This window comes from Falco cherrug, chromosome W (genome assembly GCF_023634085.1).
Source record: "Falco cherrug isolate bFalChe1 chromosome W, bFalChe1.pri, whole genome shotgun sequence".
NCBI classification, from domain to species: Eukaryota; Metazoa; Chordata; class Aves; order Falconiformes; family Falconidae; genus Falco; species Falco cherrug.
In genome coordinates this window covers 8,616,981-8,643,218 of record NC_073719.1, presented here as the reverse complement: position 1 = coordinate 8,643,218, position 26,238 = coordinate 8,616,981, and the positions used below count along the sequence as shown (strand labels likewise).

Genomic DNA, 26,238 nt, shown 5'->3' with positions numbered 1-26,238 from the left:
AAAAGATAAAACCCTTCAAAACACTCATAAAGGTACTTCTAAAATAATCTGAGTTCTTCCTATACAACTAGTTTGCTTGTGAAATATTATATTGTACATATACAAAAAAACCCCCACAAATAGTGGAGAAGTCACATGGTTTTGATTTGAGCTTTTCTATTATCATTACAGTTTGAAGTGATTGCAGGTGGAGGCTTGTTTTCTCCATGTAATGGTATTGCCACCAGCTACCTCTAAAAAGAGTAGGAGAGTGTAATAAGGGAACTAGGCTCTTAACATTTCTGGGTTTAAATTTTCATAGAATGTTTTTGTCTTTAGATTAAGAGATGGAAAGTAGGTTTGATTTGTATTTAAGCTCACCTATCCTGCATTATTTAAGAGCAAGATTCTTCTATAATACCTAAATCATTTTTTATTTAGTTTACAAAGATGTTACCTAAATTATTTCCTGCTGCAACATAGCTTAGACACAACCACCTGCCATTAAGCAATGATAGTTAGGCAGCTTGAGGAGTTAAAAAAATAACAATGTAAGCCTAAATGAATGATATATGATTTTTTTTTTTTTGGGGGGGGGGAAATGAAACTGTACTAAAAAATATCTTTTTTACATTGGTACTTATTTAAAATGAAACATCAATCAAATAAATATTTTTTTAATTAAAAAAAAAAAGGAATTACTTTAAAGCACCAAAACTGTGAGTATGATCTTACACCGCATATACAAGAAGGCGAGTTTGGTACTTTGTGTACTAGTTTAAAATTCTGAGTCATATTAAAAACCATTAATACATTAAAACCATTAAATACACAGCAATAAACTTGTATTGCAGAAAAGCTGCACTAAAGAAAAAAGAGCAAGAGGCAGACAGTAGATAGTTAAATCTCTTTTTAGTTTTTAGGTATTGCTAGAAATACTTAGTTTTTTTACTTTTTAAAACATGCTTGTTGCTTAATACTTTATAACATTAAGATTTTTAGCTATAGTAAACTTATTGTTTGCAATAAAATATGCATTTAATATGTTCTTTTGAATATAATGGAGTTAAAAATCTTTCTTAAAGCCAAGCACAATGTACTAGTGTTTAAGACTACCAATAATATTGCACAAAGCTAGTGAATGGCAAATTTGTTTTCTTTTGATTATTTCTCATTTATTTAACAGGCTTAAAAAAGAAGTTAGTTTCATTAACCTTTACTGGCTTCATTCATACAAGAATCTGCAGCCATCTGTATTTCTTGAGCTTTCATCTTAATGATGCTGTATTTGTATATATACAAGATGAAATCCAAAAGACAGCAACCACAGTAACACAGCTGGGAGTTGTTAAGTAAGCATCCCTAATACTCAACACCTATTTCCCAATTCAGAGATCAAAAACAATGTTCCTAAAAGAATCTTAGAAATCAAGCTGGTCTACAGCAAACTAATTACTGAATAGGTGACAGTTTCTTGAATAAAATCTCTGTAGAATTTGGACTATACTCACCAAAATGGCCATCATCCTTCTTACTCTTTCTAAATGGACACACTACTGCTTAATAGCCTTAGATATCAGCTTCAAATAATACTCTACATTAATATTAGAAACTCAGCAGAGTAAAATTAATTGCTTGGTTATTTTCCATATTAGAGGTACAACAGAGCATTCACATTTCAGAATTGAAAGACAGTCTTTTCTGTCACATTCTGAAGCTCTGGGCCACAGAATATAGAAGACCTGAATCACAATAAAAATACACAAATGTCAGGTTGCAGATTCACTACAGTCAGAGCTGGGAGTTATGGATTAATAGTCAAATTGAACAGGAAGTGCAAAGAAACATATATACAACAGCCTCTCCCTAAAATATACTGGCATGTCCACCCACCCTCAATCCTAAAAATTCTAACTTTAAGTACATGTATTAGGCAGCAATTAAATATAAATTTACTTTGTAGGAAAAAAATAAATTACAGTATGTTTAGAGGTTAAAACCAGCTATTACTGTATTTCTTACAGCACTGATAGAAATGTCAGTGTGCTTACTACACCAAAGAACAATTTAAAGTCGTTTAGGATGACCTACTATCTGTCAGCTCTGGTAGCATTGAAATTATGCAACACACTCTCCCAGTAAGGTGCTTCTGTTTACTCCTTTTCTTTGCAAGGAGCTTCACCTGTTAACTTGTTACATTAACCCTGTAGTGCTAAACATAATATATTGTCAATGCTTATGGAATCATTACCAGAAATGTATACAGGTAAGTACAGAAGCCCACACTGGAGCAGGCTCCTGGCAGGACCTGTGGATCCATGGAGAGAGGAGCCCATGCTGGGGCAGGTTTGCTGGCAGGGCTTGTGACCCCACCCCATGGGAGTAGGCTGTTCCTGAAGGACTGTACCCCATGGAAGGGACCCACGCTGGAGCAGTTCATGAAGAACTGTAGCCTATGGGAAGGTCTCACGTTGGAGAAGTTCATGGAGGACTTTCTCCTGTGGGATGGACCCTGCGCTGGAGCAGGGGAAGAGTGTGAGGAATCCTCCCCCTGAGGAGGAAAGAGTAGCAGAGATGTGTGATGAACTGATCACAACCCCATCCCCCTGTGCCACTCAGAAAGAGGAGGTAGAGAAAATCAGGAGTAAAGTTGAGCCCAGGAAGAAGGGAGGTGTGTGTGGGAAGGTGTTTTTAAGATTTAGTTTTTATTTCTCATTAATCTGATTTGATTGGTAATAAATTATCAATCTGTCTATTTTGCCTGTGATGGTAATTGCTGAGTGATCTCTCCCTGTCCTTAACTTGACTCATTATATTTTCTCTCCCCTGTCCAGCTGAGGAGGGAGAGTGATAGAGCGGTTTGGTGGGCACCTGGCATCCAGCCAAGGTCAACCCACCACAATTACACATGCACAGTTTTCATAGAAAATTGGAGGATTATGTGAATAAAAATGCAGGCTGGAAAATAGGAAAAAAAAAAACATAAAAGTTGCTTAATCACCACTACTAATTTAGCAATAAGTTTCAGATTAACTGTATAATCTGAATTACCATTCTACATCATAGTTTTATTTTGTGCTACAGCCAAAAATTTGATTAACTCAGTTTTAAAGTGTGGTGTGACTGGAAGTACAGACAAATGTAGAGCAAAAATATACCACAGCTTACAGTACAGGCAATGTCAAATGAGTATGATAAACTTTGAAATTGCTGTTAATGCTGCATGAACACACTATTAGACAGCTTACAACCACACCGTGTAACTTGGGGTTCAGAGAAGTGGTTTAAGAAAAAAAATAGAACAACAAACATTGTTTAGTTTTAGGTCCCTGGAAAGCCAGTATCAAGTGTTTCATAGAGCTGATCTCAGGACAGAAGAATACAGACCTGACAACTAATACACACAGCAAAATTGATACAACTCTGCAATAATGTTGCTCACAGGTGCTTTGAAAATGAATGTTCACTAACTTTATAAATAAGGCAACAAGGTTATGAAAATGCCTGTCGATAGCAAGGATAAAGTGATATCCTTTTGAGATGTTTGATAGAGCTTTAATTTCAGGACAGCCACAGCTAAACAGCTGAAGGGTCCAACAGCTGAGCTGCTAAGGTAAATTCTCCTGTTCCTATTTATAAAAGTAAATGGCAAGACATGAAATCTACTGTTATAAAAATTAACACAGTACATGATCTATTACATGACAGCAGCAATGCATAACTCCACTTATAAAAAAACAACCACATAGTAGTTAGTCTTTCACAAGAGGAGTGGTGAATGGAACACACTACACAAAGGACAGGGATTGTGTATTTCTCAAACAGTGTATGTCATGCTAGTAAAAATAAAATGCTAGTGAAAATTCAGTTTTCTTAGAATTGTAATAGGCTGACTTTACTGTAATATCACATAGAGTTTCTAGATGGTACAAGGCTATTTGTATTTCAGTACTGACATAACTCTTTAGTACTGTGATATCATAAGAGTAGCTGCCTGCAGCCATTAGTCATGAAGTTTAGGATTACTTCTAAGTAAGTATTCACTGCAGTTGAAGTTGTAACTCTCCTTTAAAAAACCTCAGGATCAAAAGGGAAGTGTTTTGTTTCAGCCAAGAGACTTTTGGGTATGAAATACAAATATTTTTGCAGCCACTAAAGGCAATAATAAAAAACAGCAAGAGAAACATGATTTTCACAACTGAAGTATCAGTATGTATAAGTGTTTTGATCTTTTTTAAAGAAGGCTGTTTACAGTAATCAAAAGCCATTTTAAACCAAAAGAGAAAAATAATTTTAAGTATGAAATTACAAAATATTGCTTCTTATAACAAATGATAAAGTACAACAAGCTTGGTTCAGCATAGCTAAATATTATTTTTAAAAAGCATGAAAATGTCTACTTTAAAAAGGTGTAAGACTATAAATAACCTTCTAAAAAGGTGCTGTAGTATGTCTTGCTAAATGTACCATGCTGACAACAAACACATTCTTGAACATGTACTGAATTCAGCTCTTATTTCTCATTGTGCTGTAGTCACTTGTTATATTTCACACTGACTTACACTTCTTCAAACTAAGAAGAAAAAAACAAATCTTAGTTGCACATTACTGAATTTCAGCTACAGTAGTGCAAATAGGAATTCTGCTCATTCTAGAACATCACACTGCTACATAGCAAGCTTCTCTGCAAGGAGCTATTTAATTAGTTTTTTGAGTAGATGATATATTCAGTGCAGTGAAAGGGAGTTTTTATGGCTGGTTTAATGTCTTAGCTGAATCCCAAAGTTACTCTAACAGCAAGTATTCTCCCAGCTCAAAATGCCCCCTCCCGCTCACTTAACTGGCCACACATTACTAACGCAAATATAAAAAGTGCTTAAGGATTGGGCATTCCTGATTATATAAAATGCACATCTGAACAACTTAGCTTTCTGCCCAAAACAGAATTTTTGGAACAAATTAAAGAAAGAAGTGACCTGAAAATTAACATTTCAGGCCATTTTCCCCACACACTGAATCATTTGACAAAGAAAGACTTTTTCGACAAAGAAAGCCTTCTATAGAATTGATGGTCAAAACTGCTGGTTCTGAATTTTCAGAAATTAAGAGGAAAAGTAATCTTCAACCAGGTTTTCTTTTCTCACTTCAGTGGCTGTGAATCACCTGTTTGGGGGGAGGGAAGCAACATCTGAAAAGCTAAATGGCTGTACAAATTATCTCTGATCAACATATTTGGCAAATCCAACATGCAATACTGAGCAGTGTCTTTAAAAGCCTTGATTCTCTCTTTGCTCCCAGGGTAATGACACTTTAACTCTGGAGCCAGGAGACACAGAGTATGACCAAGTCTTTTTTTGCCTTTTGGTATTATTGGCAATGAACACAGATTAGAGCTTGAAGAGGCCCAAAATACTGGATTAGAAAACTATGGAGAGCAAAAGCTCGCTTCTTCAACCAGTTACACTGTCCATCACTCCCAGGAACCTGGGCTTCGCATTACATACAGTACTCTAAATGTATTGTACTGATTTATGTGTACCATTATGTGCACATACACAGATAGGCTTGGGACACTTTTGATAACCAATAACATTCTGTTTTTTCATACAGAAGCTACCACATCTTTATACTGCTTGTTCATCTGTACTTCAGATACACAGAATGCCTCAACATTTTTGTACATGGGTTACTGTCCATAAGGAAGGAATTGCTCTTAAAAGAAACAAAGTTAGTCGCAACTTTATGTACAAGTTAACTCATAAAGCAGGCAATACAAGTGATGACTATATCTGCAGGAATTAGTTACTATTAGTTTGTCTTGAAACTTCAACAATTAAGGAAATCACTTCAATGTGCATTTTAATACTACTGCTGCACATACATTAAGACACTTTTGGCACTTAATAAACATACGTCATTATATCAGATTTAGCCTCTATTCCTAAGGCAAATAATTACATTACATTTAGCCTATAAGGATGCATATATATTAAGCATAGTTTGTAACATATGTGCCAATATACTTTTGTATAACTGTTTTCAACCTAAAACCTCTATGCCACTGTTTTTTTTGGATGTGCAGAACTTAGTTAAAAATCAGTAGATCAATCTTTTTAATAAAGCATGGTATTAAACCGATACTATTATAATGAAGAATACTATTCTGCAACTTCTACAACAGACTTTTATTAAGATTTTTCTTCTTGTGTAATAACTACTGAGTAACCAATCTATATGTTCAAGCAAGTACACTCAACTATGTGAAAAGTATTTATTCAGCTGAATTTCATGAGGGCTTTGTCTCAATCTCTCTGTTCTCTCAGATTATTTCACAAACTTCCATAGCAGGGGCCCTTTTTTCCTTTCTGAGCTGTTAGCTATTTTGTACAACCATTTTTAAGTCAAATCTGTACTAACTGTTAAACAGTCTCATTTCATGAAAACAAGATTGTTTTCATAAAAAAATATGGTATTGGTAAGAGAAAACAGGTCCCAGGTGTGTGAAAAACTGCAAGGAGCACACACTCAGAACTCTGCATCCTGCTTTAGGTCCAAGTGATTTCCCAGGACCTCAGCATTTGACAGGAGAGCATCTTTAAAAGGGGAAAATGCTATAACTGTAGACTGTTAAAAAGGAGACAACAACTGGTGCACTACAGGTACTGACTGAATGGCAGTGATTTTCAGTCTGCACTCTGAACTGATTCTAAAGGGCTGCAAAAGATAGCAGAGAAAAACACATGTATTTATATTATACAGCGATGTACACAAAAGACTTCTAAGAGGATACTCTTCCAATGGAAAACATTTAGGATGTACACCAACTAGATTAAAAAAAATCAAAGTCACTCTTTGATAATTTTTTTTTTTTTAATGACCCATAGTGTTAAAGAGTATTCTTGCTAAATAATGCAAACAAGATCCCAAAGAATAAGTTAGGTTTACTAAAACCATAAAGTCAAATCACAAAGTTGAAATTTGCTCAGTTATCTAGGAAATTAAAAGAGAATAATTGCACTGAGAAAGCCAAGTAAATTCCAAGGCATGTCTTTTTTTATAGCTATCACTTCATTTCTGAAGGGCTGTGGTAGCGGGAGTTTTCAGTATGCAAAGAACAGAAAAAGTTAGATCCAAGCAAAATTATTCTCACTTTGAGTTTCAGCAAGAGTTAAGTATACCTCCACTCCTGGATTTTCCACTCCAAAACTAACAGTACATTTGGTATAGAAGGAGTATGACATAATTAAACAGTATTAAATCATTAGTGTGGCCAATGGCTAGTTCATGAAGAAATAAAGGCAACATTTATTTTCCTTCTTAAAAAATGATAAATATAATTAATATTTGAAAATAGCATATCAGTGGAACAGTTTGAGACATAGTATTTCATAATCACAACATTCAGCAGATGATGTGCTAAGTCACCATCCCTTTTTAAACAGCTGTAGCACTTTATCAATAGTCACTCTCCAGCTATGGTAATAACTAACCAGGATAGAATAGCCTGATTGTAAACATCCAAGAAGGTTATCTTTTTTTCTACTGCTACCTGTGTTGCAAGGATTATAAATATTGATCTCCCATACTCTTGAAATAACCTTTCATCCCTAAACAAATGTTTAAATTCTTAAGAGATTGTCATACCTCTCTTTTTCCAATTTTAAAATACTTGCAAATAAGTTTAATGGAATCTTTTATTTAGCCTTAAATTCATCCATATGGCAGTAGCAGAAAAGAACTGCCACAGAATAATAGTGCTATATGGTGGTGTTGTAATCAAGAATCTCTTTGTGCTACTGATGGAGCCTTAATTTTGAAAACACAACTCTTGCCAATTTCTGGTTTGTTCTGAAATCAACTTCATCTGCTGAAGTCTAATATCTGTACTTTCAGGCACTATAGCTTAATATAATGCAAGTTCACAGGATTAATATGAGTAACAGAAGTATAAATGATATTTGTATATTTGCTGTTTATAGTCTAGAAATGCAATTAAGTCTGTGTTTACAGATTGAAATCAAGCTAGCAAAGAGTCAGTCACACAAGGTAACCAATGAGATTTCAATGTGTTCAGCAGTCAAATCTCATCATCCATCACTTGGAGCTATTCAGTCTGAAGTGATAAACATGCTAAATTTTTACAAGGCCAGAAGTAATTAGAGAATAAGTGCAGGGTGTGTCCAAGAGAGATTGTGCTGCTTTGTTACTTAAAAGCTTTTTGAAGCATTTTGGTAAGATGCAAACAGTCCCTTCAAATTTAGTAAATAAAATAGAGCTTTTTATAGGAGCAGTTCTGTCACTATTCAGCAAAAGAATTCAAACAATAAATGGCTAAGATGTTGCCTATAAAAAGTTTTCCTTACTATAAACTGTAAATTCCTTTGAAAAGTCAGTGATACTAAATTAATCTGTGCATGTTTTACCACATTGGATGTCAGACAGTTTAGTCACATTCATAGAAAGACTCCTAGAATGCATAACCTGAGGCTTAGCAGCTATTGCTATACAAAAAGCATTGAAGAAATATATTTTCTTAAATGTAGATTAATTACAGTTTAATTTTCCCAGTCTGTGCAAGGCAAACTCTCCTCTTCATCCTCTGATTCAGGTGATGCTTCCTTAATTCGTCGCAATGCTTCATGGATGCTCCTTGTCAGAGGGTCAGTATTGGGCAGAATTGTAAAGGATTCTCTCAAAACATCTTTCTGCACTTTCTTCAATTTCACCCCTTTCCTGATCTGTGTCAAGATGTTTTCGCTATCTTCTTCATCGGGAAAAGGAGGGAGATGTCTCTGCTCAACTTTTCTTAAGTGAAAACTGCCATGCTTCAAGGAAGCTAGCACTTCATCCATTGGGGAACTCACTGCAGAAAAATCAAAAATCCTTCAGTATCATTTCTACTAAATTTATTCAGTCTTTTGTACTGCCTTCCCCTTCTATAACAAGGTCTTACAGCTATTGCCTGTCTGTGTTAGTGCTGGGGTTAATTCTCTCCTCATTAATCAACCAAAACTCTGGTAAAACAAAACAAAACTTACATTCAAGATTAGTCCCTGTATCCGCTGCCTTCTCCCTTTCTCCCTACTATATTTGTGTGCTGTCTGTGGGTATGATTGTTGCAGACTCTTGCACCACAGACTATCACCTGTATTATCTTCTTTTCACTTTCTCCTCACCACAGAAGGCAGCAGACTTGACTTCTCTGAGACATCTCAGGCCCAGCCACCATGGGTTTATGAAAGGCAGGACCTGCTTGACAAACCCGATCTCCTTCTGCAACAAGATGACCTGCCTAGTGGATGAGGGAAAGGCTGTGGATGTTGTCTACCTGGACCTTAGTAAAGCCTTTGACGCTGTCTCCCACAGCGTTCTCCTGGAGAAACTGGCTGCTCATGGCTTGGACGGGTGTACTGTTTGCTGGGTAAAAAACTGGCTGGATGGCCAGGCCCAAAGAGTGGTGGTGAATGGAGTTAAATCCAGTTGGTGGCTGGTCACAAGTGGTGTTCCCCAGGGCTCGGTATTGGGGCCAGTCCTGTTGAATATCTTTATTGACGATCTGGACAAGGGGACTGAGTGCACCCTCAGTAAGTTTGCAGACGACACCAAGTTGGGCTGGAGTGTTGATCTGCTGGAGGGTAGGAAGGCTCTGCAGAGGGGTCTGGACAGGGTGGACCGATGGGCCGAGGCCAATTGTATGAGGTTCAACAAGGAGAAGTGCCGGGTCCTGCGCTTGGGTCACAACAACTCCACGCAATGCTACAGGCTTGGGGAAGAGTGGCTGGAAAGCTGCCTGGAAGAAAAGGACCTGGGGGTGCTGGTTGACAGCCAGCTGAACATGAGGCAGCAGTGTGCCCAGGTGGCCAAGGTGGCCAATAGCATCCTGGCTTGTATCAGAAATAGCGTGGCCAGCAGGGAAGCAATTGTCCCCCTGTATTCGTCACTGGTGAGGCCGCACCTCAAGTACTGCGTTCATTTTTGGGCCCCTCACTACAAGAAAGCCAATGAGGTGCTGGAGTGTGTCCAAAGAAGGGCAATGAAGCTGGTGGAGGGTCTAGAGCACAAGTCTTATGAGGAGCGGCTGAGGGAACTGGGGTTGTTTAGTCTGGAGGAAAGGAGTCTCAGGGGAGACCTTATTGCTCTCTACAACTACCTGAAAGGAAGTTGTAGGCAGGTGGGGTAGGTCTCTTCTCCTATATAACAGCAACAGGATAAGAGGAAATGGCCGCCAGGGAGGTGGTGGAATTGACATCACTGGAGGTGTTTAAAAAATGCGTAGATGTGGTGCTTAGGGATGTGGTTTAGTGATAGACTTGGCAGTCCTGGGTTAACGGTTGGACTTGATGATCTTAAAGGTGTTTTCCTACCTAAATGATTCTATGGTTCTACAGACCAAAAAGTATCCACATACAATTACTGTGATAGTCCCATACCATAAGTTTAAAGGAGACTGTAGTATTTTCAATTTTATCATTCTGTAGCTCTATTATTGTTTTAGCCTCCAAATTTATCTTCCCTATTACTAGGTCAAAACTGGATTATACAGACAATTATAATTTCTGAAACCAAGTAACCTCCTATCAGGCAGGTAGCAGAACTTTTTGAACAAGATGGCTTTCCTGTTTGCACTCAAGAAAATCAAGACAGCTGCAATGAATCCAACATAATGAAGGTGTATATATATTACTTTATATTTCTTGACTTTTAAACTCAGGTAATGAGTATGCATCTTAAGTATTGGACTGTGAAGTCACAGAAATGCAAGCACAGAGAAGAGCCTACATTCTCAGCGCTTGCATTTTGTGGCTGATTTTACCTACTGTATTATTATTAGTATGTGCCAGTGAGGGAAGCAGCAGTACAGTCAACTGCAACAGCATGCATTTTCCTGCTCCTCTGGATTCATGTATGTACCAGCACCTAGTCACAACATGCCTATGTAAATTCCCTTCCTTTATAATTATTTAAAACTGAGAAGTAAGAGCTAATACTTTATCACAAATCCTTCCTTTATTACCAATTTGAAACTAGTTCTCTGCAGAAATAAAAATTGTGCTTTGGCTCTTTGAAGAGCTACAAGTAGGTAAGATCTCTATGTCAGAGAATGCACTATAATAAAGCACAACAGTTCAAAATACCTCCCACACACTAGCACATACGACGTGCATCACGTATCAATCAACAGATGAATATCCATCTCCAGGGTTCTTTTTTATATTTTTGTATATTTTTTAAAAGATGTTTTGCATTTTTGAGTGGACTTTGTCCATCAAACTAATGGACCAGACAGTTGGAATAGACATGAGGAAAAGAGAGAAATAAGAGGAAAACTGCACATTTGAAGGAGAAAGGAAGGACTGACTGTAAAATACTCATCTGTCAGAGACACAAATTTCTGAAGTCACTTGGAGACTTGGAACATCTTGGGGAATACAGAGCAGCAGGTAGAGTACTGCTGCAGATATTAATGATACTCTTAAGAGGGAGGATATAATTTGATTATATATTTGTCATTTTATGATTATATATAGTCAAATTGCACACAAAACACATGCTTTATATAAAATTGAAAAATATCAGAAAAATAAACAATAAGACTACAGAAAAATAAACATGGAGCATTGGCAGCATCAAAATTGATAATGAACTTAAGACACTGTACCTGCGACTTGCAAGACTCGTAAGACCTTAAAAATTCTACAACTATTCAGTTGCCTCAAGGTTTTTCAGTCATTTAAGGACAATTCTAGAAGAAACACTCCTTGTTTCTGCCTGACAGATGAAAACAGTTCTAATTTTGATTTTATCTGGATGAGGGAAAAGGCCAATTGAGGGATGTTTTCTGTAGTTGTAACTGACAGAGCCAGATAGAGCTTTAATAAAAGGTTATTACAACCATATTACAGTAGTGTGAACCAGGGCACACCTGAGGTACTTTTTCTCAGTGACTTCCAGTAAAACAGTTCAGCTGAGTGCTTTTGAAAATCCCATCTTTGATTTTCAAATAAAAGCTTTGCCCTAATATAGCATGTTTCATCGAAACATCAAGATTATTTTGTTCAAACGTGGCTGCCATTCTCCCCATTTTATATATGGGATAAAGGATAAACAGTTAAAAACAAATAGCACAGAATCACAGTGAAGGTGTAACATCTCCCAGCTCAGCCCTGTGCTCTATTCATTCACCTCAGTTTCCAGATAAGTTTTTGATCTTTTAAACTATTTATTAACATGCTTTGCTGAATGATTATAGATGTAATTCTCAGTTGTAGTTAAATGTATATATTCTTACTCAGCTCTCAAGGGGACTTGAGAGTTTGTGAATTTTTGTATGAAAACTTGAAGAAACCTTGAAGAAAGCAGTCTCAAGGTTTCCTATGTCCCAAGACAAGTAATCATTTTACTAGGTCATAAATTATGTAAAATTATGTTATTAAAAAAACCCACTGTGCCCTCAGGTGAAGCATATAATATTTGCAGTGCTAGCTGTAAACAAGATAGGAAAAAGTAAACTTTTAGGCTATGTTTAGCTCCATTTTCCAGCTAGTCTAACGTGGTGTATTGTAAGATCAGTTTCACAAGTGTTTTCTGCCTAACTGAACAAGTATACCGCACGCTGTCATACAGATCTTAACATTTCTTTGAGTTGCCAGCATTTGTCAACTGAAAAGGTTTTAACAACTTTCCCATTAATAATTATAAATAAATCACAGCATACACTTCTCTATATAGCAATTCAAAAGAGGAATTGATATGCATTACAATTAAATACACAGAAATTAAAACATTACCTCTCCTCCTGTGTAAGCCCTCTAGATCACTGGTCTTCTTAAGCTTCTTCTTGGCACTGACTAGCTGACTGCTGTCAAACAGATGTGCTGTTGGGACACTGGAAGAGTGCTGGACTCCCTTCTCCTCACTCTGATGTTTAACAAAACTGTTGCTTTTCTTTAAGGATTTGGTGTCATCTTCCTTGGAGGGCAAAGGTGGAAGTGGAGGTGGGGGTGGTGGAGGCAAAGGGGGTGGAAGCGGTACTACAGTAACAGTCTCTGGTTGAAGCTCATTACTGGCAAGTGGAGAAGTACTAACATGAGGCAGTTCAGAGGTAACACCATTGGGAGGTAACAAGATAACTTGAAATTGTTCGAAGCTTGTGGATTCCTGCACTTGCAAAGGCTGAACTGTATTTTCCAAGTCTACCTCTTCACTTTTCTCTTGGATTTGTATGGTTGCTGGCAAAGATTTAGGCTGATCTACACAGGACACTGAGCTGGCTGCACATTGTCTTCTTGCATGAGCCAGTTGTAGTCTGGTTGATTTAAGTATTACTTGCCCAGGGTACCGCTAAAGTGAAGAGGTTATTTACAATTAGATAACTACATGCAGCACACTATTTTAGATAGTAAGTACTCGTCGTTAGGGTTTGCCTTTCTGCCATTCTGACATTAGAATTCATCTAATTTTTTCATTCATTTTGCTCTGGGCATAAACCCAAAGCAAATATATCCTCACCATTATGCAAAAATGATCTGTTTTCTTAATTTTTATTCTTGGTTAAGCCATAATTTACATGTGATTGGCCTAGTCAAGGATATACATGGGTTAAAGTTAGGATTTCACTAAGAACCAGATTGTACATTTGAAACCTTTTTCTGAAAACTAAAATTCAAAATTCACTCTTGCTTCCCTTTTCTAAAACTGGCCAGTGGTGCTCTGCAGTAACGTCCTCTCTGACCTAATATGCTGGCCTTAGATATGAATCATACTGCTTAAAAAAGGCCTCTCTTGAAAATGTCAAATATTTTGAGAATTTCCAAAGTGTTTTTAATGTAGTTCTTATAATTGCTACTTCAATATCTGTCTTTTCAAATTAGCTTCATCCATAGCCATTTTCATGCAAAAGTAAAAACTGCTTCTGAAATGCTGGTCTAAAACATTTTAGACAATTGTGGCAGGCCTAAAGCAATAGAAATCATATCAATATAAACACACTCATACATAAAGTCAGTTCATTAACAGGTGCTGGTTAAAATAAGTAAATCTGCTTTAATTTACAGAAGCTATGCAATTCAAAAGCCTTGCAAACAATAAGGATATGAAGAGTGTACTGCTAAACAAGACAGCTTTCCAGTAAAGAAACTTCTCATATCTATAATTTTTTTATGTATTCAGCAAAACAAAACAAGTCTTCACCAATTAATATTTTCTATTTACTTGCACTTTCATCCCTCTCCTTATTCTCTCCCCTTCATTCCATCTTCTATTGATTTTCTCATACTTACATTGTAATAGGAAGGGGCAGGTATTGGGAGGTGTTATTGCAATCAGTGGTAGTGGGGGTATGTCAGATGATAATGGTCTTTGTGGGAAACACCATTCAGATCATACTTCTTTTTGTAAAATTTGCTATGTGTCTTGTCACAATGTGTAGATGTGATAGCAAAACAGAAGCTTATTACGACACTGGGAACACAACGTCCAAAGAAATTTACTACCACCAATGACATATTTTTTGTAAATTTTCCAAAGAACACTATACAATGACAGGGAATATCTAATAGCATAGTATAGTCCTGGAATGAGTGAAAATTTCTTTTGCAAAAGAAATTGGCAGAAAAGAACGACTCTTCTTCTGTTACCTGTTTAAACATGCGAAGTCTGTCCAGTGTTTTCTGTCGTTCCTGACTAACCCAGGAGCTCTTTCTTTCCTCTTCATCATGTAGCTGATCTTGCTTCTGGGAAAATATATGTAAAACATGTAAATATCACATCCAATGCTATGGTTAGCATCATTTAAAAACCCCGCAAACCTGAATTAAAATAACTCTTCTACTAATTGTTAGGAATTACCTAACAATCTACTTCTCAAATAAACACATTTCTAACCTTCAGAACTTTGGCTTTGTCTTCCCCTTAAAAGAATATTATGCGTTTCACGTTTTATAACCTTGAAGAAATGCAAAGCTCAGTAAAGAAAGATTTCAATCTGGAACTGGAGCACTTGAAGACCGGAACTTTTTACCTTGAAAGATGATAAATAACTAGAGATGTAACAGAATATTACACTGAAAAAAATTCCCATAAATTTACAATTGTATAAGTTAGCCAGACAGCAAACCAGTATTCATTTTCTCTCATTCCAAAAACAAAATGACAGTTCAAATTGCAAGGTTGCACATTTAAAACAAGTCATATTGAAATTTTTACAGTGCAAGAAATCACAGAACTCAGTGCCACAAAGTTTTGAAGACAATATTGAGCAAATTAAGTAAACATTTTCATTATAACTTACACTAGTAAACTAAAGTTTTATATTTAATTAACTTACACTGTCATTATTTAATCCAGCTTGATTTTCTGTAATCTTTAAATAAAGGTTTGAAGCTCTTCCTTGCAGCTAAGACAGTTATATTATTTTCTTGTTTGGGGATTTTACCTCAGTGAAAACACACATTTGGATCTACCTCCTTCAAATAGTCATTCATTTTCTCAAAACTTCAGCAAAGTTACTACATCTTTGAAACAAAACACTATGTTTCAGTCAAATTTATTGAAAGTGGACAGTAGTTATCAGATGGCAAAAGTCATCGTATGTATAACTTCGGAAGTTATCAGGAAAAGTGATAGAACAGGTGACTATTAAGAAAACCTGAGCAGAAACAGCAGCTTTAATTCTTAAAAGACTCACAGTATTAAGTATTACTTTTAAAAGATGATGATCATTGTCATTAAAAAAATGATGTCCTTTATAAAGGGCCAACTCCTGCGATTTCAAGAAAGAAAAGTATAGATATGTTAGGGAGAGCAAGAAAAGGACATGTCTGAAAAATGGTAAAGACAGGAAACAGGAAAAGGAGAAGAGGACTAGAAGCATGTGGTGAAAAGACAGAAACTGAGCAATGGGGCAAAGAAGTTAAAACAGAAGCATAAAGATTATAGCAAGAAGAAAGAGTAGTTCTACCACCATACCTGCATGTTTCATTTGCAATCAGGTCAAACTGAAGCAGTCTCAAACTCAAGGGTTTTTTTGTCTGTTTTGGGTTTGGTTGTTGTTGTTGGGGGGGAGTGGGGTGTTTTGAGGTTGTTGGGGGGGGGATATTTGTTTTTAAATAAGAATAGTGAAATTGCAATTCTTATTTGGTTTCAGGTTTGGACACCTTTGAGATTATCTTTTCAAAATTCTTCATGAAAACTAGTGGCTGAAAACCTATTTTACAATAATAGCAGAAATTTTCAGTCAAATTATTAACAGAAGACAAAAAAATTAGCATAAGGTTCTTTATGAAGTGCAAGCGGGCAAATATAATGAAAAAGCCCTGTAGTGTTTCAGAGACAAAAAAGTCCTCCAGCTTTGTCATCTTATTTTTAAGAGAGTGATAAATGGACTGCAGTCCACATAGCAAATTCCTTTGCCTTATTGTAAGAATTGAAAATAAATAATCTGTTTTTTTAACTTCCCGAAAGAGTACACCAATACATCCAGTCTTTCACAAGTAGCCTTTTCATAAAATAAATTATGCAGCTGACTTCCTGGACAAATATATCAATGTTAAAAATGTATAAGGATGAAATAGAATCTCTTTTGCTAATCTAATTGAAGCCTGAATTAAAAAGACTTGTATTTCAATGTATCTTTGTCAGTGATCTTTATTAAATATTGATACTATATCAGCTCCCAAGACCTAGCTCAGTATTTGAATATTCTTTAAGATAAAGTCTATCACTATATAAAGTCTAACACAACAGTCAGACTAACTAGCCTATTCTCTGTGATGAGGCTGTGCAGAGAATTGTGGAGCATGCAACTGGAACTACATACTTTATACAATACAAAGTGATTTCTTTTGTAGAGAAAAAATAATGAACAAGCTTATTAAGATTCAAGAACAAATGTGTATGGTTTCTTTACTCATTTCAGCATATCTGAGACTGTACTCAGAGATGTCCAGAATCATCTATGTGCACATGATAACAAACTGCATGCAGCCTAACCCTAGCAGTAATCACTTAGACTGTGAACCCAGTATTAATGAACTGTTTTATTTGCTTGGGTTTAATGTCATCCTAACACAGCTATATACTCCCCCTTACCAGCATAACGAGATACAGAAATCCATGATCCAAAGGTCAAGAATACACACTATCTTTTAAAAACAGCTATCACTTTGAATGTTCTACTAATTAATGTATAATGAGGAATGCAAGCTATTAACTAGAGGCTAAACTGAACAGCAGAAAACTCAAACTTACTAGCTGAACAGTATGGAGCATCTTGTATTCCTCCTCACTCTCGTGATGATGCTGGATCTTTTCATTATGCTTTGTGATACAGATCTCCTGTAGAGACATAAAACATTATTTATAAAATATAAATTTTCAAATATCAATTTACAGTGTATAATGTCATATGTAGCAAACAACACTAAGATTTAGAAAAATAAAAATTACAAAGCCCATCTCAGACAAGCTAATTTAACCAGGCTAATTTAACTTACAATAAAACCATGAAATAGAAACAAACCAAAGAAAAACCAACCCAAACCTATTACTTTTAACTGTCAAAAGAATATATATAAGTAACAGCTGCTTGAAAAGCTTATTCTACAATACTAGTACAAAAGTGGCAAGAAATACTGATTTGTCAAATACTTCATAAAACTGTTGTTGCAACTCCATGTATTTGTATACTTTGATAATAACTAACTCCCAAATATACTACGTATTTCTGTTTAGGCAACTAGGCTGCTTCCTGTTTACAACTGTCAGTTCATCTTTTGCACGTACGATTTGCAAGCATGAACATTGATAAAGTTGTTACAATTTTATGCATACACAAGCAGGTTGACATTATACCAAGTTCATGTCTGTAATGTCTGCTTTAAAAACAAGCATTTATTACATTGCCTGCAAATAAGAACAGGTTAAAAATTAAACAGGACATGTTACAATAGATGCATTGAAGAAGTATGACACTTAAGGTAGATTACATAAAAAGAACTGAATTAAGTATCAATTGCAAAGAAAAGGCATGTGCAGGAATTTATAGTAGCAAAGAGAAAGACAAGATCATAGGACAATACTGAGGGCCAGGAAATCAGACAGTAGGGGCAATGAAATTAAGCCCAGAACAAGCACCAGACAGAACTAGGTCAAACGTGCAGTTAGAAACAGGACTCATGGCTGTATAAGAGGGGGCAGTGTTAGGAAACTGGAGTGTGACTGTAGCTAGAACACCAAAGTGAAGGGCTTTCCAGGCATCAGTCAACTTGACTTACTGGGTGGAGCCAGACAGGAGCTTTGCTGTCACAAGCATTGCTTGAGGCAGCTGATAGAGTATCAGCCATCAAGCAAGATACTACAGTAGTGGCAGAAAGACTCAAAAAACAAGGAGGGGAGGGATAAAAAAGCTCATAGTTTTGGACACGGGGAACTGCAGAAAAAGCTATGTTCTCCTAAAAGCTATGGACATACTGTGATCAAGATTCCTCTACAGGGAAGAAATACCATGCTGTCTTGAATGTTTCTAAACAGTAAGACCATCAATTTTGCTACTGTATACAGGTAACACTCCAACAAGAGCACAGGTTTCTGTAGAAACACTGTCCCAGCTTCATCAGAAGGGGGTGTGTGTGTATCTATATATATCTAAACTCTGCAGGGTTTTATGTTTGTTTGTTTGTGGGGTTTTTTACCTGATGAAAAGAGTTAATCCATTTAATTTGTAACTGCAAAACTAAAAACTACTTATTTTCTACATTTCAAAGACACAGCAATAACTTTGGAACATTATTAGAGAATCTGAAAGATTTTTTGTAATACTACTATTGATTTACCTTTATAGTTTATTCTGTATTTACATGTTAAGTTCAATTAAATGAATATTTAAAGTAACAAGACCATATGTTAGGTTTGGGTTGGTTTTTTGGGGGTTTGTTTTGTTTGGGTTTGTGTGTGTTTGGTTTTTTTTTACAGGTTGGCAAGACTAAAGAAATTGAAACAATACGTAAGATACGTTAATATGCAAATTACAGGAATATACTCTCACAAATACTTGGGGGGGCACACTTTTCTGAAACATTTATCTTTAGCATCAATATTTAAATCTTTCTGATTAAGAGCAATAATGAAAGATATTTTAAGCATGTAAATAAAGAGGTTAAACCAGACCAAAGCACATTTGGTGCTGACTTTCATAGAATCATTTAGGTTGGAAAAAACCTTTAAGATCATTGAGTCCAACTGTTAACCTAACACTGCCAAGTCCCAATAAACCATGTCCCTAAGTGCCACATCTACATGTCTTTTAAATACCTCCAGGGATGGTGATTCCACCACTTCCCTAGGCAGCCTGTTCCAATGCCTGACAACCCTTTTAGTGAATTTTTTCCTAATATCCAATCTAAACCTCCCCTGGCATAACTTGAGGCTGTTTCCTCTTGTCCTATTGCTTGTTACCTGGGAAAAAGAGATAGATAACCACTTCACCACAACCTCCTTTCAGGTAGTTGTAGAGAGCAATAAGGTCTCCCCTGAGCCTCCTTTCCTCCAGACTAAACAATCCCAGTTCCCTCAGCCGCTCCTCATAAGACTCGTGCTCTAGACCCTCCACCAGCTTCATTGCCCTTCTTTGGACACACTCCAGCACCTCATTGTCTTTCTTGTAGTGAGGGGCCCAAAAATGAACACAGTATTTGAGGTGCAACCTCACCAGTGACGAGTACAGGGGGACGATCACTTCCCTAGTCCTGATGGCCACGCTATTTCTGATACAATGCTTATTTGTACTAATAAAGAAACAACCTACTTTCATGTAATTAAATTTCTATAACTTGAAATAATAAAAAAGACTAGGAGGGGCTGAAAACATGTTGCGGCACATCTGAATCATCTTACCTAACTACAGAAATGGCCAAAAAAAACCCCTAATCAAAACAGGTTGCAATTTCATAGGGACAAATACAGGGTTCTTTCTACCTGTAGACAAGATTAAGTGACTGCAAACAAAGGATGAAGAAAAAAATAGCTAGGTGACGATATTAAAGAAAATGATATGGATTATTATGGCAGATGACAAGTGGAACATAAACCAACAATCTCATACTCTGGCAAAAAAGAAAACATCATGATTGGGTGTATGAGGAGAAATATAGCCTGCCACTGTGGTGGTGCACTTCTCCCCCTTCTTTGGGCTGTTCTACGACCCCAGTAGTTGCTGACTAGGCCTTGGTACCTTGAGTAATGAGTTGGGCAGTTAAGCGCCCCTTGACCATATCAGGAACTCCTACTCGGCTAAGGCAGAGAATGGCACTGTCTGTACTGGAACTCCCATTGACTGGTCAAAGCAGGGAACAAGAATGGAAACAATCAATTATTCCCTGACAACCCCAGAACACTCCTGCCCAAATCATAGCCCAAGTGGTAACACGAGTGGAACGATACCATTGTTCTTGGAATTTCTGAGAAAATTACTGACTTGGGTTGTGGCCAGGAAGGAAATTTACAGATGACTAAAGCCAATCATCTCACAGCCTTATAAACAGCAGTCCTAAAGTGAGACCCTTTTGAGATCTCCTGGACTGCAGCGGGCTGCGACCAGCATCTCCCTCTGAGCAGGAAGCCGCTCAGAGCTTGTGAACTAGCAAGTTTGCAATACTAGAGGGACTGTCACAGAAAACTGACGATGGGGCCTGGGCTGATACCCCTGCTCCTCGAGGCTCAACCCTTCGCCCATTGAGGAATGCAAAAGGCATTAGATGTATTTCACTGAACTTGAGGGGAACTTTTAACAGGTATACCTTTGTTCTAATATACATTGCTAGCTTGAAGTAGTTAGGTTATTTTGTGATTTGAACAAATTTTCTTGATTTGCTTTGCTGCTAAAATCCTATGAACACATTCTCTCTCTCTTTCTCTCTCTCCTCCCTTTAGATACAAACCATTGTCCAAGTCTGAGACTAAGATTGGACCTAGCCACACCTAAGCTTTCTAAGAGTTCAGAAAGCAAGGGGGTCCACTCTGAACCTTGTGAATCAACAGTAGAATTCCCCTTACTCTTTATATTTCTCTAGATCTAATCTGTTGTCCAAGTCTGAGACTAGGAATAGATCCAGTCACACCTAAACTCTGTGAGAGCTTAGAAAGCAAGGGGGTCCACTCTAAACCTCGTGACTCAATGGGAGGATCTCCTTTACCCTCTTACACCTTTGATCTTTATAAACTGTTTCCAACTCAATTTTGACTTGATTTCAATTTGATTTATCTCTGTACATTTACTCCATGTAATAAGTAATAGAGTGAACCTTGCCATCGAATCTTGTGCAGTTGCATTTCCACAAATTCATATTAAATCTATTTCACTCAAACCCTTCGGTGGTGATTTTGTAAGTGACCTGACCTAAACCACTCCTTTTGCGACAGCCACACATGTGAAGTAATCCTTCCTTCTCAGCACTGGGAAAGCAAGAGCATTATGTCCAGTTAGAGCCACACTTCAAGAAAGATGTTGACCAACTGTATAGAATTCAGAGAGCATCAAGAAGTAATGTTCATTTCTCTTTTATCAGCTGACTGATTTCTGTAGTATCAAATTGTACTTCTATGGAAAAGATAGAAAGGGAGAGCTGAGCAACCATTTCAACCCTCATCACTGGATACACTACCATGTTTAAGACTAGTAACTTGTAATATATGTAAAAGAGATCTGTATCAGTATTATATTTAACTAGTTCCAGTGAGCCTTGCTTTCAGGTTAAAAAGGATCTCAAGTAAAAAGGTAGCTTCTCATTTAGTAAGCTTAGTATGTGCAGAGATCATATTTTATTGCAAGTATTCTATGTAGTTATGCCCTTATATTATAATAATAATAATAATAATAATAATAATAATAATAATAATAATAATAATAATAATAATAAAGCATACCAAGTAACCCTATGTCAGCTGTCACTACAACTAAGCAACTAAGTAACACTTGTCTTGGCATGGGCTATGGTTTAAACTGTGGGCTTGAAGAGTAGTAAAGGTGTCCTATTAAATGGACATGAGACATGAGGTCATCAAAGCATGTGTTATGAACATACCTCAAACAGTTTCACCAACCAGTTGCTTCTCCCAGTCTGCTCATGATAAGGAATTTGATTTCTTCATAACCCTATTTTTTCAAAGATATTTTTCTAGATGCATTCTACATAATTTATTTTTTTTTACATTGACTCTTTGCTATAGATTTAGCTCCCTAATAAAACAGCTGTTTGTTTCATATGATAACCTAATTAATGCTACTGTGTAGCCAGCAGGGGTAGACTGGGATAACAATAGAGATATTGAGCATGAAAAATCTGTAACTAGCTTTCAAGAAAGAAGAAAAATAATGAGACCGCTATTAAAATCTTATTTTTGAATAACTAACTCAGTCATCAATGCAAAGGAACATCAGGAAATGATTGCTTAACAAATGCAAATAGTTTTATATAACAAAAAAAAGAGAATAATGAGTTTATACTCATGTTAGTACAGTGAAAGAACATCAACCACAGTAAAACCATACCTTTAAAAAATGCTGGCTCAGTAACTCAGAATCACAACTGAAAGAGGTTTCTAACAAATCTTTAGCAAAAGTTTCTATATAAAGGTTTGGTACAATTATTTGACAACATTATTAAAAAATAAAAGCATCAACTGCCAAACCAGGGAAAGAATTACTGGAAAAAAATTAATAGAGACTATAGTCACAGAAGTTTATATTTATATTACATAAAATCTTATTCTACACACAGTAATTGATTCCCTCTCCATTTGTTATCTCCTCAACAGACAAAATTTTCAAATACCCAAGATGATGAAACTACCTCCTCTGAAAAATAAAAAACAACAATAGAGAATTGTTTCCTATTGTTTTCTTAATCGTGATATCTGCTGCTACAAAGGAGGCGTTCTCCTAAGGGAATCTTCAGTCGCGAGGAGGAGGAGGAGCAGTGGTGTTAGGAACACAATCCGAAAAACATTAAGCAGACTCTCATCTCAGTTCAGCAATAAATGTTTCTTAACTGAGAGTTTTACCACATAATATGTACTTTCCAAATCCAACCTAAAAAAATCATCCTTTTCTCCACTTAGCATTCAGTCATCGCTGTGCTCATTATCACCATCTAGACTCCACTTCTGCATCCCATCGAGCTCTTTGTTCTGCATGCTTAAAATAAACTGCAAACTCTTTTAGAATAAGAATCTTTTTTTCCTCACAGATTTCTAAAGTACAATGATCCACATCAGGCACTATAAGTAGTGTTCATTAACAAAAAGTTTTGCAATATCATTAGAATAGTCACTCAAGATACAATGCGTCCATATGTTTGAATCAAACACACAAGAGTCTTGATTTTTCAGGTAATTACTAATAAGCTGTACTGGGTTTGCGTGGCAAGGTTTTGCTAGAAGGGGAGGCTACAGGGGTGGCTTCTGTGAGAAGCTGCTAGAAGCTCCCCCCGTGTCCAACGGAGCCAATGCCAGCCGGCTCCAATACAGACCAAGGCTGAGCCAATCAGCAACGGTGGTAGCACCTCTGTGAGAACATTTTTAAGAAGGGGGAAAAAAATGCTGCACAACAGCAGCCAGAATAGAAGAGTGAGAATATGTGAGAAACAACTCTGCAGACACCAAGGACAGTGAAGAAGGAGGGGGAGGAGGTGCTCCAGGCCCCAAAGCAGAGATTCCCCTGCAGCCTGTGGTGAGGACCGTGGTGAGGCAGGCTGTCGCCTTCACCCCATGGAGGTCCATAGTGGAACAGATATCCACCCTGCAGCCCATGGAGGACCCCATGCCAGAGCAGGTGGATGCGCCTGAAGTAGGCTGTAACCCCATGGAGAGTCCATGCTGGAGCAGTCCGTTCCTGAAGAACTGCACCCTGTGGAAGGGATCCACACTGCAGCAGTGTGTGAAGAACTGCAGCCTGTGAGAAGGACTCACACTGGAGAAGTTCATGGAGGACTGTCTCCCATGGGTGGGACCCTGCACCAGAGCAGGGGAAGAATGTGAGGAAGAAAAAGCAGCAGAGACAACGTGTGATGAACTGACCGCAACCCCCATTCCCCATCCCCCTGTGTTGCTTGGGAGAGAGAAGGTAGATAATTCAGGAGTGCATTTGAGCCTGGGAAGAAGGGAGGGGTGAGGGTAATGTGTTTTAAGATTTGCTCTCATTTCTCATTATTCTTCTCTGATTTGATTGGCAATAAATTAAATTAATTTCCCCGAGTAGAGTCTTTTTTGCCCATAATGGTATTTGGTTAGGGATCTCCCTGTCCTTATCTTGAACCGTGAGCCTTTTGTTGTATTTTTCTCCCCCCGTCCAGCTGAGGAGGGGGAGTGATAGAGTGGCTTGGTGGGCACCTGGTGTCCAGCCAAGGTCAACCCATCACTTAAGCTTAATAGGGCTCCGTGTTATTCAGCAATATTAAGAGCAGCTACAGTAAATACCTCTAACAAAAATATCAATCAAAATGGCTACATTATTTTCTCTCCAAGTGCTGCAAAATGGCACACCACTGGCTCTGCCTATTCTTTTTGCTCAAACATAAGTCTTTGATTTCCTCCTGCAAGGCTAAATACATGTTATTCTAATCTGTGATTTTTTTAGTAGATGAAAGGTAAATATCTCACTGCAGCACTCAACTGCAGATAATGATACACTGGGCAATGAAATCAGTAGAGAGCTGGACCTAGTTCTGAGTGCTGTGATGTCCATGCAAAGACATCCAGCAGTGAAGTTCCACACAGACACATTACCTCAGGTCCTGAAAGCAATATAGCCACATTCTTCCAGAACAATGTTGAGCAGTCATGACTGTATTACTTGCGCACGCAGACCCAGATTAGCATTAGTACCATATACATCTCTGCATCATGTCTCTGTGCACAAGTAGGCATGCTGCAACTAATGTTACAGCCTAGAACAACAAATTCCTTCAGCTTAAACAAGGCATTTTATCATAGCATAGCCTGAAAACAAATGAGCCAGTTGAAGATGACTAGTTAATTACATAGATTAGAAGGCATGCTAAAAAAATCTCTGCTCCTGCTTCAGGGTCATTTCTCAACTTGTTAACTCCCTGTCCTGGTTTCAGCTGGGATAGAGTTAATTTTCTTCTTAGTAGCTGGTGCAGTGCTGTGTTTTGGCTCTGATGTGAGAACAATGTTGATAGGACACTGATGTTTTTAGTTGTTGCTGGGTAATGTTTATACTAAATCAAGGACTTTTCAGTTTCCTGGGCCCTGCCAGCAGATGACTGGAGGGGCACGGGAAACTGGAAGGGGACACAGCCAGGACAGGTGACCCGAACTAACCAAAGAGGTATTCCATACCATATGATGTCATGCTGAGTATATATAAACTGTGGGAAGAAGAAGGAAGGGGGGGACACGACATCTGGCTGTATGGCATTTGTCTTCCTGAGTAACCATTACGCATGATGGAGCCCTGCTTTCCTGGGGATGGCTGAACACCTGCCTGCCCATGGGAAACAGTGAATGAATTTCTTGCTTTGCTTTGCTTGCGTGCACAGTTTTTGCTTTACCTATTAAACTGTCTTTATCTCAACCCTCGAGTCTTCTCACTTTTACTCTTCTGATCATCTCCCTCATCCCACTGTGGGGTAGGTGAGCAAGTGGCTGCGTGGTACTTGGTTGCCAGCCAGGGTTAAACCATGACACTCCCATAAGTTAAGTAAGGAACAGCAACCAGCCTGTTGCTGTTAAACAGGTTTGTGTACTCCATAAGGTGCCAGTAGTGTCTTTTCATATTTAGGAGAAAATAGCGTAACTACCATAATGTAGCCTATATTAATTGGCATGACATGACAGATAGGATCTATTCCTTAAAGTACAAAAAAGTCCAGCTTCTTAATACATTTTTCTTTTTACAAAATCACATAAAACAACCTCAATGACTGAGCAAACTACTTTCCATAACTGGCTAACAGGAGACATTTCTCTTATAATAATTTATTTACAGTCTTCTCCATATTGTGTTAATCAGAGACAAGACAGTGACTGAAGAAATATAAAAAAATCCAAAATACAAGATGTACCAACTACTGTTTGGCTTCAGATTTAGGTATAGAAATAGATATATTACTTATGAAGGAGAGGAAAGATCTGAATGTTTTACCCTCAATGCACTAGAACTGTTTATATAAAGGTGTCATCTCCCTTATCAAGTGATGTGACTGGGAACATACAACCCCAACAACCACCCCAACCCCTGATCCT

General features: G+C 37.3%; 1 protein-coding gene across 1 annotated transcript in view; it reads right to left on the bottom strand.

Moving 5' to 3' along the window:
* Positions 1 to 688: 688 nt before the first annotated feature.
* Positions 689 to 26,238, bottom strand: part of LOC102048148 (junction-mediating and -regulatory protein) — a 125,341-nt gene continuing 99,791 nt past the window's right edge. The window contains exons 7-10 of the mRNA XM_055698194.1: positions 17,227 to 17,313; positions 14,616 to 14,711; positions 12,768 to 13,320; positions 689 to 8,842 (exon numbers count right to left, since the gene is read on the bottom strand). Coding sequence (XP_055554169.1) covers positions 8,535 to 8,842; positions 12,768 to 13,320; positions 14,616 to 14,711; positions 17,227 to 17,313 — 1,044 coding nt within the window. The 3' untranslated portion in view covers positions 689 to 8,534. The remainder of the gene's footprint in view (positions 8,843 to 12,767; positions 13,321 to 14,615; positions 14,712 to 17,226; positions 17,314 to 26,238) is intronic.